The following is a 23,083-nucleotide window of genomic DNA, read 5'->3' on the forward strand; positions in this document are numbered from 1 at the left end:
CCATTGAGGATCATAGTGAAGGTGCACTGTCTTCAGTTATGTGCTGATGGACAGGGTGCCATGCCCTCTGTAGCCCACTGCAATCACACCATGCTTGCTATCTGTGAACAGTATGCAGGGTACTACCAACATAGCGGCAGTTGTCTAGGCAAGTGTGTTTGTGTATGAGACACAGGTTCATAGTGTACTCTGTGTAATACTAGTTGATTACTTTGTTCACCAGACCTTGTATCACATGTAGGGGTGTGTACTGGCACCCCAGCATCTCAGCTGATTGACATCTGTCATCCTTGTAAGGTGGACATTGTGACATATAATATGGCCACCATATAGGAAAATTGCAAAACCAGCGACTCAGTTGGTCCAGATGTTGCACAGTCACAGCCATCTCCACACAGGTTACGAATTACAAACACACACACTCACACAGTTGTCATGGCTGGAATTAGAACTCCTACCTAACTAGTTTATTACACTACAGCATTACGCAGTTATAGCACATGCCACAAAGATTACTGGGATATTTTTCCCCAAAGGTGTATTTCACAGTTGATGATGTCAGCAGACTTGCCAAAGTAGGGCAATGGAGGTTGTAGTGCCTGTGAATGGCCTCAAAAACATTGCTCCCCACTCTGACAAAGGAAAAAAAAATACACACACATATACACATATATATATATATATATATATATATATATATATGTGTGTGTGTGTGTGTGTGTGTGTGTGTGTATCCCTATATATATATATATATATATATATATATATGTAACTACACATACACACACAGACATATGTATAGGGAGATACATATGTAGAGGGTGCACAAAATACAGTACAGCCACTATGGCTACATTCACCAGCATACCACATGGACACTGTATGAGCCAAACATACAAGTGACACCTGTTGCCTGCAACATATACCAACAGACAGGTCATGGGATATAACACCACACACAGGTTTGCATACATGGGGAAGCTTTATTTGTGTCCTACTACAGTACTGTATGCCATGTCATATAGCTGTGTAGACTCTGAAATACATTTAGACAGAATAATGCAACTGTCTAATAGATAAAGGTATACATTATTCTGGAAAGGAGTACATATGTTGTTGTCCAGGCCAAGGCCTTCAAGTAGTACAACAGTAGACACAGACAGGGCCACAGGATAACAAGCAATCAACTGTCAGTAATGCAGATGTACAGTCCGGCAGCCTCCATCTACAGTCTGTACACAATCCCTAGGGGGTACATACCGAAGTAGACACAATGGGATGTATCTGTGATATAAAATGGCATGACTGAAACCATCACAATCGCACTGACAAACAGAACAGTCTGTAGGGCCGGAAGCAGTAGGCCTGCATTTACCCAAGATGAATTGAATGGTAATGTACACCCAGATACCTTCAAGCAGCCCTGTTACCCCATCAGTATTCACTGGTGTCAGTGGCATCTGTCCATACAGGGCATGTGTATACGGCATGGCATGGCCTTTGTGGGTAATATTTGATGGCTTGCCAGTTGTAGCAGGTGTCCATTGGGGCACATAGTGATGGAGCTCTGTATGCAATGCATTGCCTATTGTAGAGATGGGACAGGTTGCCATATTCTCTGTAGTCCACTGCAATCACACCATGGTTACCATCTGTGGGCAATATGCAGGGGACTACCAACTTGTTGGTTGGTGCCTGGCCAAGTGTATTTGTGTCTGGGACATGGGTGGAGAGTGTTCTCTGGGTAATACAGGTGTTGTCTATATTATTCCCCATGCCATGATATTACATGTGGGGGTATAGATTGTTTACCCCAGCCACTGTGATGTTTGACATCTGTTATGCTTGTAAGGTGGACATTATGACATTTAATAGGCCCAACATATAGAAAAAGTGCAAAACCCACTCCACATTATTTCATGCTTCACACAAGATACATATGACAAATTCACATGCACACACACACCAAAAGTCTCACAGGGATTAGAACACCTACCTAACTACTACATCATGCACCATGGAGACTACTGGGATACTCCTTCACCAAAGGTGTATTTCATAGGGAATGACAGCAGGCTTGTCAAAGAAAGGCAATGACAGGTGTACTGACTGTCCTCAAAAGCATTGGGCCCTACACATACACACAGTTGCCATGAATGGGATTAGAACACCTACCTAACTACTACAGCCCATTAGAGCATTATGCAGCTACAGAACACACCACAGAGATCACTAGGATACTCCATCACAAAAGGTGTATTTCACAGGGAATGACATCAGCAGGCTTGTCAAAGAAAGGCAATGACAAGTGTACTGACTGTCCTCAAAAGCATTGGGCCCTACACATGCATACAAACACTTACCATGAATAGGACTAGAATACCTACCTAACTACTACAGCACATTAGAACATTAGACAGTTACAGAACATGCCATGGAAATTACTGGGATATGTCTTCACTAAAGGTGTATTTCACAGGGAATGACATCAGCAGACTTGTCAAAGAAGGGCAATGACAGGTGTACTGAGTGTCCTCAAAAGCAATGGGCCCTGCACATACACACAGACACCATGAATGGGATTAGAACACCTACCTAACTACTACAGCACATTAGAGCATTACACAGTTACAGAACACACCACAGAGATTACTGGGATACACCTTAACCAAAGGTGTATTTCACAGGGAATGACATCAGCAGGCAAGGAAGGCAATGAAAGGTGTACTGACTGGAAGGCTACCAGGGGCAATTGTGTACAGTGATGGACATTTGCACATTATATGTTTTTTTCAAAATGGGAGTGTGCTGTGTGGGACAGGCCTCATGAGAGGGGAGCTGTCTGTCACTGTCTGTCACACTCTTCCCACATCTATTATGTGTATGTCTGAGCTGTTATAGTGTGCTGTCCTTGGATATATGTGCATATTCTCATCCATTGTGTGTGCAGAGCATGACTGGAGTGTAATGTGGAGTGTTTGCACAGACATCTGTGACTGACTGCTGTGTGTAGTCCACAGTTGTTTTCTGATATGGCCTTCGCTTCTCTAAGTGTGTAAACATGCCCAGTATGAGTGTTTGTATTGCATGCGTGACTCCATTCCAGGTAGGTTGTACTCCAGTGCAGGTTTTTGTGCTCTACACCTACAGCTAGTAACCTGCTTCAGGATATCTGTAGATTGGTTGACAATGTGGGTCGACATTGGGCAAAGGCTAGTGAGGTTGTTGCTAATTGTGTCTGTGGTGCTTCTGCTACATGGTTTCGGTGTTGGCAGTGATATGTAGTGTTTTACCCTCTGATGTTTTATGTCATTAACTACTGACAGGTATACATCTTTGCTGGCAGTAGGTTCCTGAGGATTACAAGTTGAATGCAGCTTTGTCCAGTAATGTGGTGCAACCTACATATTCTTGCACACTCATGTCATTCTGGTGTGGAAACTGCAGACACTTGCTGATGGGTTTGTGTATATGGTCCAGCACCTTGGTGCCGTTGTGGCTGTGGGTCCCATGCCTGTACAATTATCACCATGAGAGGATGGCCATATCGTGCTGTGGCCATTCCTCCCAGGTATTCAGACTCATTGAGGTTATCCAGAGGCGGGGCTCATTATTCTGTTCATTAACCCTTCACAGTTTGGTTTGCAAGCAGGTTTGTGGCCACCCATCCCAGTGTTTGCAGCCATGATAAGTATGTGCACACACCAGGGTTTCACCCTTCACACAGTCCATGATGGTGATGCTACCCCCCCCCCCATTAATCTGTCCTCTTCCTACCATTATGCACATGATATCTGATAGGTATGCCTATAGTTGCCACTACATCCCAGCAGTATGTGCAGGTTGGTCCACAGTTCATGCATTGGAACATGGTGGACATACTACTGGGATTTGTCAACATGTCCTTGCATTTGTGTTTTGTGGACTGTGTTTTGTCATTATGTGAGAGTCCATGGGGTAACATACAGTGGCGGTATGGGAGTGACACAGACCCGTGACAGAGGACAGTGGGACATTGGGTACTGATGCAGGCCATCTGTAGCAGGCCAGTGCATTCTGTCAGTTGTATAGACCCAGGCTGCAAGGCAATGTACTCCCCTGGGTTGACAGGATAGGTGTGCAAGGTGGTGATGGCAATTGTTTCTGTCCTTATCAATCCATTGGTGTGGATGATGGCAGGGTGCATCCTACAGCTATGGACACACCTGCATGGGGCACTTCTTCAGCATGCTGCATTCTGTGAGTATTCACATAGTAATGTGGGGATCATATTGTACTCATTCACAGCAGCAGCAGGAAAATGACCTGTGTGTTACCTGAGGCTGATTTTGGGCTGGACTGGCTGCATGTGTGTTAGGGTAGCTACTTGCAACTGCCTCACAGGTATACGTGGCCCTTTTCCCTGCTGGTGGCTAGTGGGTGGACACCAGCAGCTTCTACATACATCATACCTCTGCCTTTTGTTGTCTGCCACTGTTTGCCCACAGTACATCTTAGTTTCCCATACTACACAACCAACTGATGTACTGTGACTCTGTATGTACAAATGGAGGGTGTCTCCATTTCACTGTGAGATTTTAAACAGTCTCTCTCTACGGTACTTTTACCTATGTACTGTGTGTACATCTGAGCCAACGCTCATGCCATGTCCATTTTCCAGATGGTGACAGTTATGACATCTGTAAAAATCATATGGGTCTACTGCTGCAACATGTCTTGCAGGAATACCAGTCTGTTTAGCACTGCAGTTGTGTGGACTTGGCCCGGTCATCAGCAGTACTGACCACTGGACACCAGGACACACCATCCATGGCTATTTGCTGAACACTTTCACACATCATACCACTCAGAACTACCTAACACACAGAGCTCTGCCTATTGTAGACATGCGACTATCCATCTTGCTGATTTGACCAGCTCAGGTACTCAGTGCTCACTGTTATTACTCCCACAGATGGCTGCTAATACATTTCTACATAGGGTTGGTAGGGACACATTACAACTGTGGACATGTCCTACAACCACCTGATATGTCAGGTACTCTGTTGCCTTCCACACAACAACCTGACACTCTGATCTCTGCATATTGTATACATGCAACATTCCATCGTTATAATCGGGGCAGCTCAGGTACTCTGTGCTCTGCTGCTGTGATACCCACACATAGATGCTACTGCTATACTACATAGGGTTGGGGGGCTCACCTGACAATTGTAGACATTTCTGCTATACCCACCTGATATTTCAGGTATCCTGTTGGCCTCCACACATCAACCTGACACTCAGAGGTCTGCATATTGTGCACATAACACAATCCATCCTTCTACTTTGGCAGGCACAGGTACTCTGTGCTCACTGCTATAACTCCAACACATGGATGCTAATACATTTCTACATAGGATTTGGGGGGGACACCTGCCAACTGTGGACATTTGCTTTGACTGCACTGATATTTCTAGTAGTCTGTTGGCTTCCTTTTAAATCTGTATTCTGACCTATCCTGCAGACTACAGGCATATCAGTGTAATACATTTTACAGGTTTCATTGACCTACATTGCCATTTCAGACATCCTACCCTTCATGAATGACATCCCACTTCCCGACCTGTTATACTCTGTGTAGGCCTGGAGGGGGGTTGATCTCCATTGCCATACCTTGAGGACCTTAGCACAGCATTTCCTTGTGTTCATCTATACCTGTCCTGCTGGCTGGGTGGAACTGTTGTTGGGTATGTGAACCTCCATGACATGCATGTGTGTGCCCTATGGACACACATTTGGACCAGCACATGTCCTGCACAGGGTTTTTTCACCTTGTCTGTTACTGCCTACTTTGTTGACACCAATATTTATTATGGTTTCATGCCGCCCATATAGCTGTCCACTATCTGCTGCCAGCCCATTCAGCCACCCAATTCCCTTCCTTGCATGTTCACATCCATACCATTGACACAACTAGCAGACCATACTACTGCATTCAGTGATTGATTGGAAGGGTGACTTACCTTGCAGCTGTGCCAGTATTGAGGAAGGTGCTGGATGGCTGACTATGTATATGACTATGTACACTCCCTATACATGGTAAGGCACAGGTAGTGTCATTTTTGACATCCCTTTTACTGTATGTGCGAGTCAGAGAGAGTTTCCATTCCCTGGGTTCCTACTGCATCAGTGTGTGTGCTATGCATTGCCTCTTTGCCAAAGCCAAGGCATACTGTGCATGCCTACTTCTTCCTACAGATGCAGGCTCAGGTTGTTCCCCCTCCGAGTCACTCTGTGCCTGTGCTGGCCTTGGCAATGGTGGGGGGGCTGTGTGGCCCTGCCCCGTGCTGTTCCTGCTGCAGCTGCTTCTGCAGGATCATGTTGTGTAGCATGGCACATACTATGAAAATTTGGGTACATGTAGCTGGAGAGTACTGCAAAGCTCTACCGGATGTATCCAGGCTCTGGAACCGTGACTTGAGCATCCCAAACACACACTCTATTATGATTCTTGTTTGTGCATGTGCCTCATTATGGAACTCTTGTTCGGGTGTGTGTGTACATTTCTGATGGGTGTCATCAGCCACAGCTCCAGTAAGTAACCAGCATCCCCCACTAAGTGCCCATATGGGATGTCCCCACTGGCAAATCTCTGGTACAGCTGTGTGAGATGCCAGATGTGGGAATCGTGATAGCTCCCAGGGCTTCCAGCACACACGTTCATTATAATGCCCTGGGCATCACACACGACCTGGCAGTTGATGGAGGGGAAGCCCCTGTGGTTTATGTAGACCCTGCCCTGCACATGGGGTGGTGCTTTTATGTGTATGTGCATGCAGTCTATAGCACCCACTACTTCAGGCTATTCTGCTATTTGTTGGAAGAGATGCATATTGTTGGCCAATGCTTCATGGGTGTTGAGGAAATATATGTGCTCACTGGCATGTGTTGACATGGCATCCAGGAACTGGTGGAGTACCCTGGATGCTGATGCCTGTGAGATCCCCATGATATCACCCAGTTGGCCTTCGAAAGGTACCTGTGGCTAGTATTCTTAAGCCTACACATACCTTGGTTTCCACTGGGATGGATTCCCCTCTGTTGGTTCTGTGTCTGAGGTGTGGCCGGCACAGCTTAACGATATGCTGTAGGAGGTCCCTGTTCACCCTATAGTGCTCCACTATCTCCAGCTCATGTAGCCCCTAGTAGATTTCCCTGGGTCTGTACAATCTTCTCCTCCTCCTCACTGTGGGTTTGTCATCAGCATTCACATCCTCACCACCCTCGGCCTCTTGCACATGCTTGGTTATGATAGCAAAAGCAGCCCCTAATATTTTTTCTCTTGCTTTTTTTTTGTAAAATTTCCTCATTCGTATACACCGGTGGTGTAGAGTTTTGGGGAAAAAATAAGGGAGAAAGGTGTTTGCATAGTTTATAGTGGTGTGCTGGGCTGGTCTGCTGCCTGTGTAATTGGCTGATTCTGATACATTTCACCTGTCAGCTAAGCTAGTTCTCCTTGATTACCTTCCTACTGCTGTTTTCCCTTCCCATTGCCTCCCTGTTTAAGCCTGTGTGTGCGCCGTGCAAGCAGAGTGCTCAAATATGCACACTGCTGCTATTTCCTGGTTTAACTTCTTTTTTCTTCCTGTAAAACCTGGTGTGCAGTGTGCACACTTGCTTACACTTTGTAACGAGTGCTAGGCAGGATTAGACACACCCCCTAGCTTAGCTGTGCTAAGCTAGGAGCAAACCCGAGCCACAGGGCTCCAATCCGCTTACAGTATGCCTGACAAACCCACCCATGATGTCACCTACCTCCTAGTCCTGCACCCAGCTATTCATACTCTTACACTGTTGGGACCTGCCTCACATGCTGGGGAAAACTGGGATTGACTATCCTTCCCCTCATTTACATAGAATTGCCTGCTAATGCATAATTACATGTGTCACACTGAGCCTCCCCCCTTAGCAACCACTACTCACTGGCCAGGTTGTCTTCTGCCTGCCATTGACTTGCATGGCAGAATACTGATTTTAGTTAGAATGCTTATTTTAGGTTTATTTTCTTATTTTCCCCCCAATCCTGTTTGCGCACCGCTGCTTTATGCTTAAACAGTCGAGAGCAATGAAAAAAAATAAAAGTTGATTTTTTTAATTTTTTGTATTGTTTGCAATGCCAATGGCCTTATACTTGGCCATTGGCATGCTTCCTCAATGATATGCAGCCTTTATTTGGGGCTGTCATAGCTCCGTTTTGGATTTTGCAGAAATGTGCTCGGTTACTAACTGAGTTCATTTTTGCAGATAGCACTAGTCTTGCACGGACTGTTGCAAGCTTCCTGGATTGCAAAATCACCTCATTTGCATGGATTTCACCTGCAAATGCGGAGATTTGCATACCAGGGCTTATTCCGTGCAAGATTAGTGCAGGAGCGCTTGTGCACACCCCTGCAGGCTGTTCCTGGATTGTATGGCAGACATATTGCCTGCGTGGGCTCCTGCACCAGTCTTGCACTCCGTGCTTTTGTGAATCTGGGGGTAAGTTTCTGTTTGTTTAGGGAAAAATATCATCACACCAAAGAATTAGAAGTGGATTAAAACTATAGTAAAGTTACTTATATTAAAATAATCATGAACAAGCTTTCAGACATTAATTTTTGAATCAGATTCAATGTGAAAGAAAATTCAGCTCTAAATAGCAACACACAAATACATTGTGTGTGTGTGTGTGTGTGTGTGTGTGTGTGTGTGTGTGTGTGTGTGTGTGTGTGTGTGTGTGTATGTGTGTGTATGTGTGCGTGTGTGTGTGTGTGTGTGTGTGTGTGTGTGTGTGTGTGTGTGTGTGTGTGTGTGTGTGTGTACACACACACACACACACACACACACACACACACACACGCACTAGCATCACAGTCTCGAAGTCCACAATCTACAACATACATTCCCAGGACCATATTATCAAACACCAATGCAGTGAAGTCCACAATGTCTAAAAATCTTTACAGCTGAATCTCCCTATTAGAGTTAGCTAAAAAAGCACTGAAAGTTTCCAGCATAATTTTCTTAGCAAATCAAGGCTTTTGCCAGTCTACAAATTCATTGTTGTATGGTTAACTGACAATAAATCCATAATCACTTTAACAATCTTATGCCGCAGGAATTATGTCAAACTCAGCTGCATGCTTTGTTTAGAAAGTTAAATCACTTGACATATTGATTTAGAAAAATCCTCACTATCTTCTTGTTAGTTTGTTCATTCACTCATTCTTATATTTGAGCTTTATTTGAATGAAGATTGTAGGGAGAGCCAGAGTGTATCCCAGCGTTCAGTGGGTACAAGGCAGAGAAACTAATCCTGGAAAGTGCCAGTCAATTCTGAGGTGCACACAATTAGACAAGTGTATACACATTCATACACTTTGGAAGATCAATTAGAGTACAGCAAGTTTTTGGGGATGTGTGAAGATTCTGCAGCATCTTGTAAAATCTTACATGGACACTGAGAATGTGCACGCTAAGCACAGAAAGCTCACCAGTAAAAAAAAAAATATATATATATATATAAAAAATTTTTAATTTCTTATGGAATACCGATAATCATACATACTGTAACATTATTCAACCTTTCTAGAAAATCTTGCTGTGTTAAAGTTTAGGAAAATACAGTTGACTAGATTTGGAACTTAATATATGCACCAAAACAAGGTAATGCATTCGGGGCTCATATGTTTCAATTTGTTTCAATGTTAACAGTTGCAAGACTGTGGGTTTAAGAACTAGTAAAAACAATTTTCCTCATTTGCATCTGTATCTGTTTTGTATTATGTATGCCACTCTTTTTTGTTTGTTTATAATGGTACAGTATGGATTACAATACAGTCTGTAAGGTAAGGAATTATAAAGTTTTGTATTAAAGACTGCACACTTATAACTGCTCAGTCCAAATGAACAGAATTAAGTCAAGAAATGTATTTTCCATATCCTAAGTGAACAGGCTGAATTGACAATTAGCTACAGTCCAGAATGTTATTTTAATCTTACCAGATTTAATGCAATGCACAAAAATGCCCACGCTGGCAACTTCATTTTTAGTTTCTCTTCCATCATGTGCTTCTACTATAAAAGTAATTCAAAAGATACTGTACTGAGAACACAAAAAAAAAAACGAAACAGCAGGTTGTAAGAGCTTTGTGACTGAATAATGTGGATTATGGAGCTTTTATTCTACAAAATAAACAACAGTTGCAGTGCTTTTTTTCACTTACAGAGCAGAATGAGGTATCTATATAAATAACGGCACTGACAGAGCAGTACCAGAGGCCATTATCTCTCTGTCTCTCTTGGCATCAACATGGCAAAGGCAAGTATCTCTGTAATACTTTCGCTGTAAAGGTAACATTTAGAATGAAAAAGCTTCAGGATGCATATTGGTACTATACTTAGGCATACGTTTAATGTAAATAAATATAATACTTTGGTCATGAATATGCAGTTCAGTAGCTCTAGAATAAACTACTAATGTATTACATGGATGGAATCTGGTATCTTTCAGAATTAGAAATTTTCTTCTTGCTGATTACCACGGTATTATTGCAAGACAGTATAAATAGAAAATTAGGGATATGAGAAGACATTTCACATCAAATCTAAACTAAACTGTACAACGTAAATAACGTTAAACTTATTATGTATTAATGTACTCTTTGCTGCGTAAGTAACTTATCTGTACAATCACTTTCCCATATTAAACTTATTTTTCAAGTATTCTTATTAGCAGACAAATACTGTTTACTATGATACAAGAAAACAAATTCAGTTTTATTTAAAAATATCTGCAGAAAGATCACCTCTTGTTGTAATCTTTACTCCTTTACTAAGTTGGTGTTGCATTGGTTTTGTACAAACAGATAATTTTTTATGAAGACAAGAACTTCCAGGGCCGCTTCCATGAGTGTAGCAGTGACTCTGTGGATTTGACCAACTTCTTCAGTCGCTGCAATTCAGTTCGTGTGGAGAATGGTGCCTGGGTCATCTATGAACGCCCCAGTTACACAGGTTACCAGTATTATATACCCAGGGGAGAGTACCCTGACTATCATCACTGGATGGGATTCAATGATTCCATCAAATCTTGCCGATTCATTCCAACTGTAAGTCAAAGTTAATTCTGAAATGTATTCGTGTGTGGTAGTTTGTAATCTATACCATGTCAGTTTTACTTCGTTTTAATTAACGCAACATAAATACTTACCTATATCCAAATTCTTCCTTGGTAAGTGCTGAATTCAACATGTTTAGATTAGTTGCTGTTTCACTAGGCAGTTATGCTAGCTTATATGGATATTGTTCAAAAAAAAATAGTGTGCATACTTTTTTAGTAGTCAAACATATCCAATATCCTAAGACTAGATATAGGTTCATGTATAATATTTTGGATATTTTCTACAGTTTACTATTTATACAATTAATAACCTAATCCATGAAGTTGATACCGCAAGCAATTTATTTGTTTGTTTACCAGGTTAATGGATCGGTACAGGACCCTTTTCAGCCACCTGCCGAGCCAACTGGCAAGCACATATAAGCAAACAGCTGAACAAATGAAGCAGTACATATAATTATTCCCATAGCAATCAGACAACTTAGATAAACATTGTACCACAGAAAGGAATTAACTGCATAAAGTATCACAACAAAGCAGGCTAAAGAAGTAGTTCAAACAGGTGCATTTCTGAGTGAAGAACTGAAGTGAACTAAATAAGAATCACAAATGTAGTATTAGTACATTGATGCAATTGGTGAGCAACACAATGTATCCTAAAGTGTAGAGATGTAACAAGTCACAGAGTATGTAATTGCTTCAAAGCTACAGACATTCAACAGCATCTGCATTAGCTTGTGGAATGTAGTTAGGAAGATAGTTCCATGAAGCAGCTTGAGTAAAGATCTTTGACAAATAGCAAGAGAAAACTTAGGTTTCACTAGCTTGACAACATTGTTTCTTAATATACAGGAGGACTCATAAAGCAGCAATTTGTATGGTATTTATGTGATGTGATTAAACTAGTATATATAATATATGATACTTGACGAGGATTTGTTTTATCAGTGGATACTGGCATGCTTTCTGCACATTGTGAAATAAAATATAAAAACATTATGTGATTTTAAGAATAAACCTTGATGTGTAGGTTGGTGGGCCACTTTTACTCCCTCTGAAACATCCTAGGGCTTCCTTCCCAGTGCCCCACATCCATTGCTGGGTCTACTAATATCCTCATTTCTCCAGACTTCATCCCTTAGGGCTGGAGGTGGCACAGAACCTAAGGGTATCCTGGAAGTCGGGCCATGAATATCAGCCAGGGGGATTCTTTTATGACTTACCCCATTACTACCCACTTCCTCACAGTTCCTGTGTAAAGTCCAGGGGCAGGTGTGCAAAGGAGATGTGCAATGTTTTGCCCTGCCTTTACTGCAGCTCAGCCATATCCCAACCCTGTTTCCCCTTTGCCCCCTGATAGTGACATCCTGAACTTTCACCAGGGATCATCGACAAAGATGTCAAGAAGATCATCTTCCCAGGTATGACAACATCCATCCCTCCATCTCTGAAGCTTCTAATCAAACTCAGGCCGACTTCACTGCTGTCTGGGCTTTATCTTCTGTGCCATCAGAGTGACCTGAGTAATGTGGATTCCTTTGTTTCAAGAAACAAAAAAAATAATACTGTTTCCACTGCCATAGTCAGGGAAATGTTTTTAATATTATCTTACTTATAAATTATTCATGGTGTACACCTATAATTAAGAGTGTGGTAGTGCTGCCAGGATTTTTCATGCACATTAAGTTTTAGAATCAGCTCAGATGGAGAGTGCAGTAGTCAGCAGAGGTGAAGAATTTCTTATTTTGTCTTTTTGATTTTCATGGGGTGCCTTAGATGCACCGCAGTTAAAGCTGTTGCTTCACAGTAGTGTTTGGTTCTCCAATTTGATTCTTAGCTGGGGTTCCTTCTCCACAGAATCTGGACATATTCCCTGCATTTGCAAGGGATTCTCTTGGGAGATGCAGTTTCCTCCCATATCCTAAAGGTGTGCTGTAAAAGAACTGGTGATACTCCAAATGGTCTATGGATAGGTCATGTGTGCATGTCTGCATCTGTGCATGTATGCACGAACATGCCTGTGTACATGTGTGAGTGTGCGTGCTGACATGAGTGAGTGTGTGCACTTACAAGCATGAGTGTAGGCATGTATGTATGAACATGCACACATACATGAGTGCACATGCACACGTGTGCGTGATTGTGTGTGTGCACATGCACATGTGCGTGAGTGTGTATGCACATGAGCATGTCTTCTGTCATGGGCTGATACTACATTCAGGTTATGCATCTATGCCTTGCACCTAAGGAATGCTACAGTAGCTCCAGCTCCCCATGATTCTGAACAGGTAATAAAGAAATACTGCTATGATAAGTTTAGGAAACATGCAATAACTTACAAAAAATGCATTAAGGGTTCTAAATCAACACATTTCAGTTTAGAAGTGCATAAATGCACCTTCATATGAATTTTGTGACTTGTGACATCATAAAACTATTAGTATATGAAGTCCAACAAAGCAAAGAAACTGTCATTTCCTTTGATCATTCCTTATTTACCTCCCACTGTCCTATGTTACTCTAACCTTTTCTTTTGTTCTGCAGTGCACCTTTCACAGTGGTAAACTGACTCAGGAATCCAACACTTATTTGGTGACCTAATATCACCTTCTGCCTGTACTGAGCATGTTCTCTTCAGTTACCACCTATGAACTCTGACATCACATGCCATGGTCACAATTTACCACATTCCTGAACAGTGAGGAATTGTATGTAAGCATTTTATACTGTCATATTGGATCTGCTTCATATAGTTACATAGCACTAAGTATCAACTGGCTAAGCATCAAGCCTAAAACCTCAAAACACAAAACAGTGACACCAAAACTAAAGCATAAAACATCTTTTTTGTACAAGGGCAAGCCCACTGTAACCCCCACATCCTCTGCTAATTAAATATCCTAATCTGAAATCACACTACAGTGGAGAAAGGGGCACTTCCCCAATCCTACTATACTGTGATCTCAAACAATTTACTTCTTATTCATTTACATGTGTTGATGCTCTGGGAATTGATGTTAATGGCTCAATATTGAGCCATTTGATGTCCCAATCTTGTGAACACATAAAGTAGACCAACTGCAACATATTTGTTAACAATCCAGATTTTTGCACAATGTCCACATTTTTTCTTCATAATTTTGGTCTGTTCCATGTAAAATTTGTGTTTATTTTTAGCATATCATTTAGGATTGAAGTCACTAAATAATGACAGATATTTGAGTTTCAGATTTCCTGTCTTTCAGAAAATTAATGCTAATGCAAACCTATTATAGCAACTTTACAAGTTTATAAGAATAATTATTAAAATCTGTTGCTGATTTTAGGCCTTTGTCCCTCCATTATTTTTGGCTTGGTCCAGAGTTCTTGCACTAAGTGGTTAAAAGGTATGTACTATGCTGTCCACCCTTGTTTTAGACTGTACATCTTCTGCCCTTTCAGAATGACCTGCTAGTCTCATCTTTCCATGCTTCTCACATTCTTTGACTTCTATGAATGCCTTCCACCTTTCTGATGTATCCCTGGACAAAGAACTCCAGTTCACATCTCTACAGTGCTCTAAGCAAGAAGAATAATAACCTTGGTTTGTTTGTTTGTAGTTAACGTTCTTTAAGACACCACCGTTTCCTGAAAGCCCTCAATACTGCTTGTATACACTGTGATGAAATATTTAGCTTTTTTTGTATTGATAAGCCTCTCTCCCATTCCTATTACTAGAAACATTGAAAATATAAATATAGGAATGTTACTGCAGCGATAATTACATATAGAATTTTATTCAGCTTCTATCTCTTAAAAATAACTGGAAAAAAAGCAATCAAACTGAAAAACTATAGACACATGAAAGAAACAGAGTGAATGAACTTATCACATTAAACAGTCTTTGCTATAACAGCATACCTCTCAACCTCTTAGAGCAGAAAATCTGGACTAAGTCATAAATAATGGGGCAACAAAGGCTCAAAATAGAGACAAATTTTAAATATTGCTCTTGCAAACTTAGAAAATAGAATAACAAGTTTTGCATAAGTATGAAATTTATAAAGGGCATGAAGTCTGAAACTCAAATTTCTGTAATTATTTTCTGACTTAAATGTTTAATGATTTGCCAATGATTTGTTAGAAATCTGTAATTTTATGAAATATGGACCAAAAATATATGGCAAAAATCTGGACATTCTGCAATAATCTGTAAAGTTGAAAGGTATGCATAACAGTTAAAGATGTTTCTTTACATCATAAAGTATCTTTATACTGAAAGTTTTGCAAGAAAAGGCCATCAAGCTTCACTGCTTTGTTATTGTTGCTGTTGGGACTAAATGAAGCTTAGTACACATTTAAGGAGTGCATATAAATGTATGTTAATTTCAAGTGGAGTCTAAAGGTTTAGCTTGCGGCAGTGGGGGTGAGGGGTGCAGTTAGTGCTAATACAAATGAGTGGCAGAACAGAATCTGTCCTTAGCTTTAATTTTCTCATCCCACAGAGGTCATAAACATTGAATTTTGAACAGACTAACTGTGACAGACCTCTGTTTGCATGAGCAGTAACTGTAAGTACAACCTGCAGATGTAGGCACTATAGTATTTCAGCAGTTTTTCTTATTTGTATGTAAGAATTAGGCTAGTTGCCTTGTGAGCCATTTTAAGCCTAGCCAATTTCCCTTTCAAAGATGAAAATCAAACCATGAACCTTGTGAGTGTGAAGTAAACACCTAAACCATTATATCACCTCTACCCCCTCCCCCTTTAGGTTACCTTGTTGGTTTTATCATGCTAGAATTGAAGAGAGCATGAACCACAGTACGCCACTCATGGTGCTTTTCATTAACACGCCATACCATTAGGTTAGCGGGAGGGGTGGAACTAGTGTGCACATTTGTACCTTAAATAATGTAAACTTCAGGCTGGAGTGAGAGTGGTAAACATGGATAAAAAATTAATAAAACAAAGTCCAAAGATATGTGCTTCTATTTACTATTGTTCATGCTACAGAGCCACCACATTTGTGCTTAGTAAAGAAGTGATGTACCCACATTTATATCCACTACCTGATAATACTGCATTTGACTTTGTTGCATGTGTAGATGGCCTGTAATAGCAATAACAATAGCACCACTTGTGATACTGGCAAAATATATACAGAATAGATTGTACCCTCCAGAAATCCTGAGAGGGGATGTTCATCCAAAACATTATATTAGCATGATGTCAAAAGGAGACAAAACGCCTATCTATTCTGCCCTTAAGTACATTCTACCTTCTTTATATCCTTATGTTATCTTCCTCCTTTCTCTACACCCCCCATGCCCTCTTGAATCCTGTGGTGGAGTACCTCTCCCCCACCCATTCCAGTAGTTCATTCCCAAAGTTCACAACAATGTTTATGAAAAAGTAGTTTTGGAGATTTGTGGAGTCCATACAGTCTGCTGCCTGTATCCCTCCCTTCCCCTGTTCTTCCTGTTCAGGATGACCTCTTCTCATCTGGCAGGTGGCACAGAGGTTTAAGGCTGTGAGCTGTAGTACAGGGTTTGAGTCCCTCTGCCCTCATTTGCCTACTGTGTGACCCTGAGTATGTAACTTAACCATACGTTGCTTCCTGGTCACCCCTGAAAAGGGACTGTATCTCTAGTGGGTCTAGGTGGTTAACAAATCTCCCTAATGAGCATCTGTGAATCAGTGTCATTTCCTTCATCGCTTCTGGTCATGAGTCATAAGAGCCGCAGTTTCTCCAGTCTTTCGTTATGTCCTTCCACTCATTCTGTGCCCATTTCTGGTCGGTTTTATTCGGTCTTATTCCAGCAGCTGGATGTCCTTTTCCTTACATGGTTTTGAGAAGTGCACAAACTGATATAAGCAGCATCAGTGACACAACAGACAGCATGCTCACATTTACTGCTGAAGGCTGTGGTTTCTATTCTTATGCCAGGTAGATGTATTGCTGAAGTTGCAGAGCAGCATGGGGGGTGCTTCACTCCTGAGTGTGTCGTCCTTCAGATGAGATGTTAAACTGTGGCCCCATTTACTTGAGTCCTTGTTAGTTCAGGTAGATGTAAAAGATCTCATAGCACCTATCTAAAAGAGTAGAAGAACTTCTTCTGATCTTTGATTGAGTGAATATTGACTGACTGAATTCAGCTAAGACTGTGGTGATGTTGGTGCATGCTACTGTCCATCTATACTTCCACTGCTTTCTCCTTTAGTACTACCTGAAGACAGCTGGAATTTGTTTGCATGTGCATGACCTGAGTGCTGTTCATGATGGCAGATGACTCAGATGACACTTCAGGACCAGGTGTCTGCTTTTGTCAAGACATCCTATATATGTCTTAGGAAAATAGCCCAGATCAGACACTGTTTTCCAAGACTGGAAGTGGGAGCAGGTGGAAATGACACAGCTTTAATGCAGTACCACTCTGTATTTAGGTTTGCAGGATGGTGATTTGTTACTCCTTCAGCAGATGCAAAATTCCATGGCTAGACTGGTTTCTGAAATATACAGAACTTGATATATTATGCCAATGATGTGAGATTTGCAATGGCTGCTGATTATCACTAGATTTATGTTTAAGATTTTAACTCTCACCTACCATCCATGTCCTAAATGATTTAGGTCAAATTTATCTTAAGGAGTTTTTGAGGCACTATGTCCTTCCAAGACAACTCAGGTTGTCCAGTAAAGGGCTGCTGGCTGTTCCAGGGCTCATAAACTTCAGGTTGGAGCTCTCTTTTTTTCTTGTGTTGTATCTGTCCTCTGGAGCCAGCTACCATCATAGATTTGGGCATGCAAGATGGTGTCCTCCTTTAGGAGGTCTCTTAGGTTCCAACTTTTTGTTAGGGTTTTTTTGAGGGCCTGGAATGGTTATCTGCATAAAGACTAAGGTTTTAAACTTTTGACCGAGTCCAACTGATAGCTGTAGCTATTATTTTAGCCAAACATTTTTTTTTTTAATTTTAAAATTTGGATTTTGTACTGCTAAGTTTAATCTGTGTTAGTATATTTGTTTTATTATAAATGCTTAGTTGTAAACATTGATTGAAAGATTCAAAGAAACTTTTTTGTCATTTAGGACCACACAAGTGCAGCCTAAATGAAATTACAAATGTCAGCTCACAAGAGAAATGCAGTGCAAATAACAGATACAGCGGTATCAGAGAATAACATAAGAAAGAAAATAACAACACATATGACATGAAAGAGGTAGTTCATATTATATAAACACACTCAATAGCCATTATCCAATGATAAATAATAAAAAAATACCCACTACCAAATCCTTTCACCATTAAGCTAGAGAATAAATAGAGATTAGTGAATAGCAGCTGTTTAGTTACCATATTGCACTTGTTAACCTTAGACGTGACTCAGTATAGTCATCATATTCCACAATAGTAATACTGACGGTAATTGCTCAGAGCAGGAGGATTAAATGAAAAAAAGAGGCTTCAGTGTATCAGGTATTATGAGTGATGTCCGTATTAATAAGTCTCACAGCTCTAGGATACAAACTGTTCCTGAATCTGGTAGTCCTACAGCAGAAGCTGCGGTACCTCCTTCCAGACGCAAGTTGTGAGAACCAGATGTGGGTGGGATGAGTCGAATCAGATAGTATTTTCTATGTTCTTTTTCTGGCTCTTGTAAACAAAAGCTCCTGAATAGAAGGGAGGTTTGTGCCCAAGATTTTCTCAGCCACCCTCACCACCCTCTGTAGTTTCTTCTTCTCAGCAGCTGTGTGGTTGCTGAACCATGCTATGAAGTTGCTAGTGAGGATGCTCTCGATGGCTCCCCTGTAAAAAGTGGTAAGAGCAGACAGTGGGAGCCTGGCCTTTTTGAGATTTCTCAGGAAGTGAAGTCTCTGTTGAGCCTTCTTGACTATATGGTTGGTGTTAGCAGCCGAGGAGAGGTCGTCAGAGATGTGAATGCCAAAGGAACTTGGTTGTTTTGGCTTTCTATACTACCCGCCCCTTTGATAGTGAGTGGTTGGTGAGCTGTTGCCTTTCTCCTGAAGTTCATAATCATTTCTTTGGTCTTATTAACAATCAGGTCCAGATTGTTTCTGTCACACCAGGCAATTAAAGTGTTCACCTCATCCCTGTAGTTATGTTCACCCCCACCACTAATGAGACCCACAACTGTGGTATCATCAGCAAATTTTATAATATGGTTTGAGTTATGTATTGCAATACAGTTGAGGATGGTGACGAGCAAGGGGCTTAACACATAACCTTGGGGAATGTCAGTATTCAGGACTATGCATTGAGAGGTGTTGTTTCCAGCACATGTCTATTGGGGTCTACCAATCAGAAAGTCAAGAGTCCAGTTATATAGGTACTTGTTTATCCCGAGTTTCACGAGCTTACCACCAGTTGAATCGGTATCACAGTGCTGAATGCAGAACTGAAGTTGATGTACAGCAGCCTTACATAGTTGTTCCTCTGTGCTAGGTGTTTTAGTGCAAGGTGAAGTCGGATTGACATCGCATCCACAGTTGATCTATTTGCCTAGTATGCAAACTGGAGCAGATTGAAGGACTTAGGCAGACCCGCAGATAGATGTTTCATCACAATCCTCTCAAAGCACTTCAGACCAGTTGCCTTAACCTCATACGTCATGAAGTCACTGAGGCAGGTAGGGTTGGGTTTCTTCAGAAGTGGGACAATACTTGTTTCCTTGAAATGCGAGGGAACTTTCTCCATAGCAAGGGATGAGTTGAAGATGTCTGTGAGTACCAGACATAACTGATCAGCACACCCCTTCAACACCTTGCCAAGTATATTATCTGGTCCAGAAGACTTCCTAGGATTCACCTTCTTAAGCTGAAGTCTCACCCCTCGGAGTTTAAGGTGAGCACCATCTCCTCTTTGTCAGTGTTTGTTTTAGAAGGTACAGTGATGTTCTTCTCCTCAAATCTGCCAAAGAAGGAAGTTCAGTTCATTTAGGAATTCCAAGGTGTCATCACATTGGCGTGTTTTGGTCTTATAGTCCATGAGCTGCTCTATCCCCTGCCATAGGCTTCTCATGTCCCTCATGTCTTGGAAGCAGATCTGAATTTTCCTCCTAGACTCCCTCTTTGCCTCTTTGATGCCCTTTTTCAGATTTGACCTGGCCACCTTCAACTTTTCTTTGTCATTTGCATTGAAGGCTGTGTTTCTTTCCCTCAGTAGCTCTTTCCTGGTGAGCCAGGGCTTCTGATTATCTCTTATAGTGATGACTTTTGTGATGGTTACATCCTCCACGCATTTATTTATGTAGGCAAGAACTGAGTTGGTATAGGTGTCTATGTGTAACTGGAGGTTGTGCGGAGCCACATCTTTGAAGACCTCCCAGTAGGTGGTATTGAAACAGTCCTGAAGTCAATCTATTGAACCCTCCTGCCAGACTCTGATCTGTTTAGTTGTTGTTTTTTCTCTGATCAAAGCCATCTTATAGGTAGGCAGAAGAAGGATGGCAGTGTGATCACAGCTACCTATGTTAGGGTGCTTCAAAGCTTTAAAGGCTACTTTAATATTGCTGTAAGCTTTGTCTAAGGTATTCTCCCCTCTGGTGGGGAAAATACACATACTGATAAAAATGGGGTAGCACCTCCTTAAGTTCAGTCCTGTTGAAATCACCCGCTATCACATGTGCAGATTCTGTGTTTTTGCTTTGTAGCTTACAGATAATATTATGGAGTTTATTTTGAGCTTCAGTGGTGTTAGCATTGGGGGACGTATACTGCTGTAACATATATCCCACTGGTTTCCCTTGGTACATAGAAAGGTCTGCATTTTAGTGTTAATATTTCCACATCTTTGGAGCAGTATGATTGAACCAGCTTACAGTCTTTGCACCATCTGTTATTAACATAGATGCATACATCACCACCTTTAGCTTTACCACTCTGTGCTTTGCATCTATCTGCTCCAAAACTCCAAAATAAATAAATAAATATTGAAATAAATAATGAATGAATGAAAATAGCGATAATATAGTGGGGGCAGTGACTGCAAATATATTACTTTGTGGTTTTATGTTCAATATGTCTCTGTTTAGGCACTTAGACAGAAAGATGCTGTGATACATACAATTATATTTAGGCATTACCCTGCTTAAATGTCAACTTATATGGGACCAAAAATTGACAGTACTAACAAAAAAGCAAACAGGCCAGAAAACATCATGGAAAAATTGTGAGTTCTACTACTTATTGTATGGTTCCAGCACCAGGAGTCTACTTTTCATTTGAGTATGACCTGCCAGAGGGCCAAACTGCCTCCATAATGTGATTCAGTCTAAGTGAGATCAGTCACATCACTCAGGAAAGGATTAAGTGCCTTGAAAGGAAGGAAATGCATGGCACAAACATGGTAGGGATGCAGGCCTGAGCATAGGAAGTAACAGAGGGATTTATACATACAGCCATATGAACAAGTCAAAATAAAGAACTTACTGTACCTTAAAGTATAACTTAGGGCCAGGATGGTAAAAGTGCTGCTTGTTTCATTTGTTGCTTTATTTATTTGAATTTACTATCCAAGGTAGAGCACGGATCACAACTGCTTTCATTCTCATCCTGGGGAAAAAAGAAAGGAAAAGAAAAAAAAAATGAGAGAACAATTTTGATGCACATTACAGGCATATTAACTAAATAAGAGAAACAATGTGAGGTTTTAGGACACAGCAGATACTAAGCATAAATGTTTTCTCTCTTTAACATTACAGCATGAAGGTGCCTACAAAATCAAAATTTATGAGAGGGACAATTTTGGAGGCCAGATGATGGAATACACAGATGACTGCCCATCAGTCTATGATCACTTCCACCATCGAGATATCTACTCTTGCAATGTGATTGATGGATACTGGATGTTCTATGAGTTTCCAAACTTTAAGGGAAGGCAGTATTTCCTGAGGCCTGGGGAATACAGGAAGTTTAGCGATTGGGGTGCTACCTGTGGCACAGTTGGTTCTTGCAAACGTATTGTTCATTTTTAATCCATGAAAACATCTGTGGCAATGTTATCCTCCTGTGAATAAAACAGAAATATGTGCTACCTTTCTGTGTTTGCTGTCATTCAATATATATAGATTTTAAATACATAATGAGTAAGTGCCACCATCAAAGAGCCGTTAACTATTACAAAATACGAGTACATGATATCTCAACAGACATAAATGTTGAGTGTCAGAATATCAAACTCTGTACATATCTCAACAGACATAAATGTTGAGTGTCAGAATATCAAACTCTATACATCAGTGTTGGAAATGTCAATGTATGGGGATAATGGGAAGCATCTATTGTATGATTGTGGTACAGCAGGGATCAGGGAATTGACCCTTTCCCCACTGTAGTATGAACTCTAAGTTACTATATATATAATTAGCAGGTGTTGTAGGAGCACAGTCCCCGACGGGGTGTGCAGTTGGGCTTCCTCTTCTGTTTTTAAGTTCAGCCTTCTGACTGTCAGTGTTATGGGACTCGACAATCAGGAGATCGAGCTAATGATATGAATCCTACAAAATACAGGCACTGTGTTTTTGTCGTTCAAATTTTCCTAAATCTGTTCATCTTGTTAATAAATTACTCAAAATATTTTGTATAGAAACTAGTCCTTTGTTCTTGATGAGTTCACTTCTGCAGAGTTTTCCCAGCCAACACCCATATTTACATTGATTACCACATCAGGAACATATGGGATCTGGAAAGGAATTAAGTTGCCAAAAAATATAAAGTCTTAGCTAGTTAATAAAAGAAAATATATACTCTGAATATATTAAATATGAGTATTGAGTTACAATTAAGTATAGCTTTCAGATATTTTCATTGAGGGAATAAAGCTACATCTTAACTCCATGTATTTGCAGACATACTTCTTTAAGGATTGATACATCCAGAAACTAGGAAGAGCAAGCCATTCTGCATCACTCTGTGGTTAGTGTGCAATTTATTATAACAAAAT

The 23,083-nt window shown here is 41.0% G+C and overlaps 1 protein-coding gene across 1 annotated transcript in view; it reads left to right on the plus strand.

Moving 5' to 3' along the window:
* LOC122792706 (gamma-crystallin M2-like) overlaps positions 1 to 22,143 on the plus strand; it is an 83,646-nt gene extending 61,503 nt beyond the window's left edge. Inside the window, exons 2-3 of the mRNA XM_044060291.1 lie at positions 10,861 to 11,142; positions 21,850 to 22,143. Of these exons, the coding sequence (XP_043916226.1) occupies positions 10,861 to 11,142; positions 21,850 to 22,115 (548 nt within the window). The 3' untranslated portion in view covers positions 22,116 to 22,143. The remainder of the gene's footprint in view (positions 1 to 10,860; positions 11,143 to 21,849) is intronic.
* The last annotated feature ends 940 nt before the right edge of the window (positions 22,144 to 23,083 follow it).

The sequence above is a fragment of the Protopterus annectens genome, chromosome 2.part0 (genome assembly GCF_019279795.1).
Source record: "Protopterus annectens isolate FY-2018-M chromosome 2.part0, PAN1.0, whole genome shotgun sequence".
Taxonomy (NCBI): Eukaryota; Metazoa; Chordata; order Ceratodontiformes; family Protopteridae; genus Protopterus; species Protopterus annectens.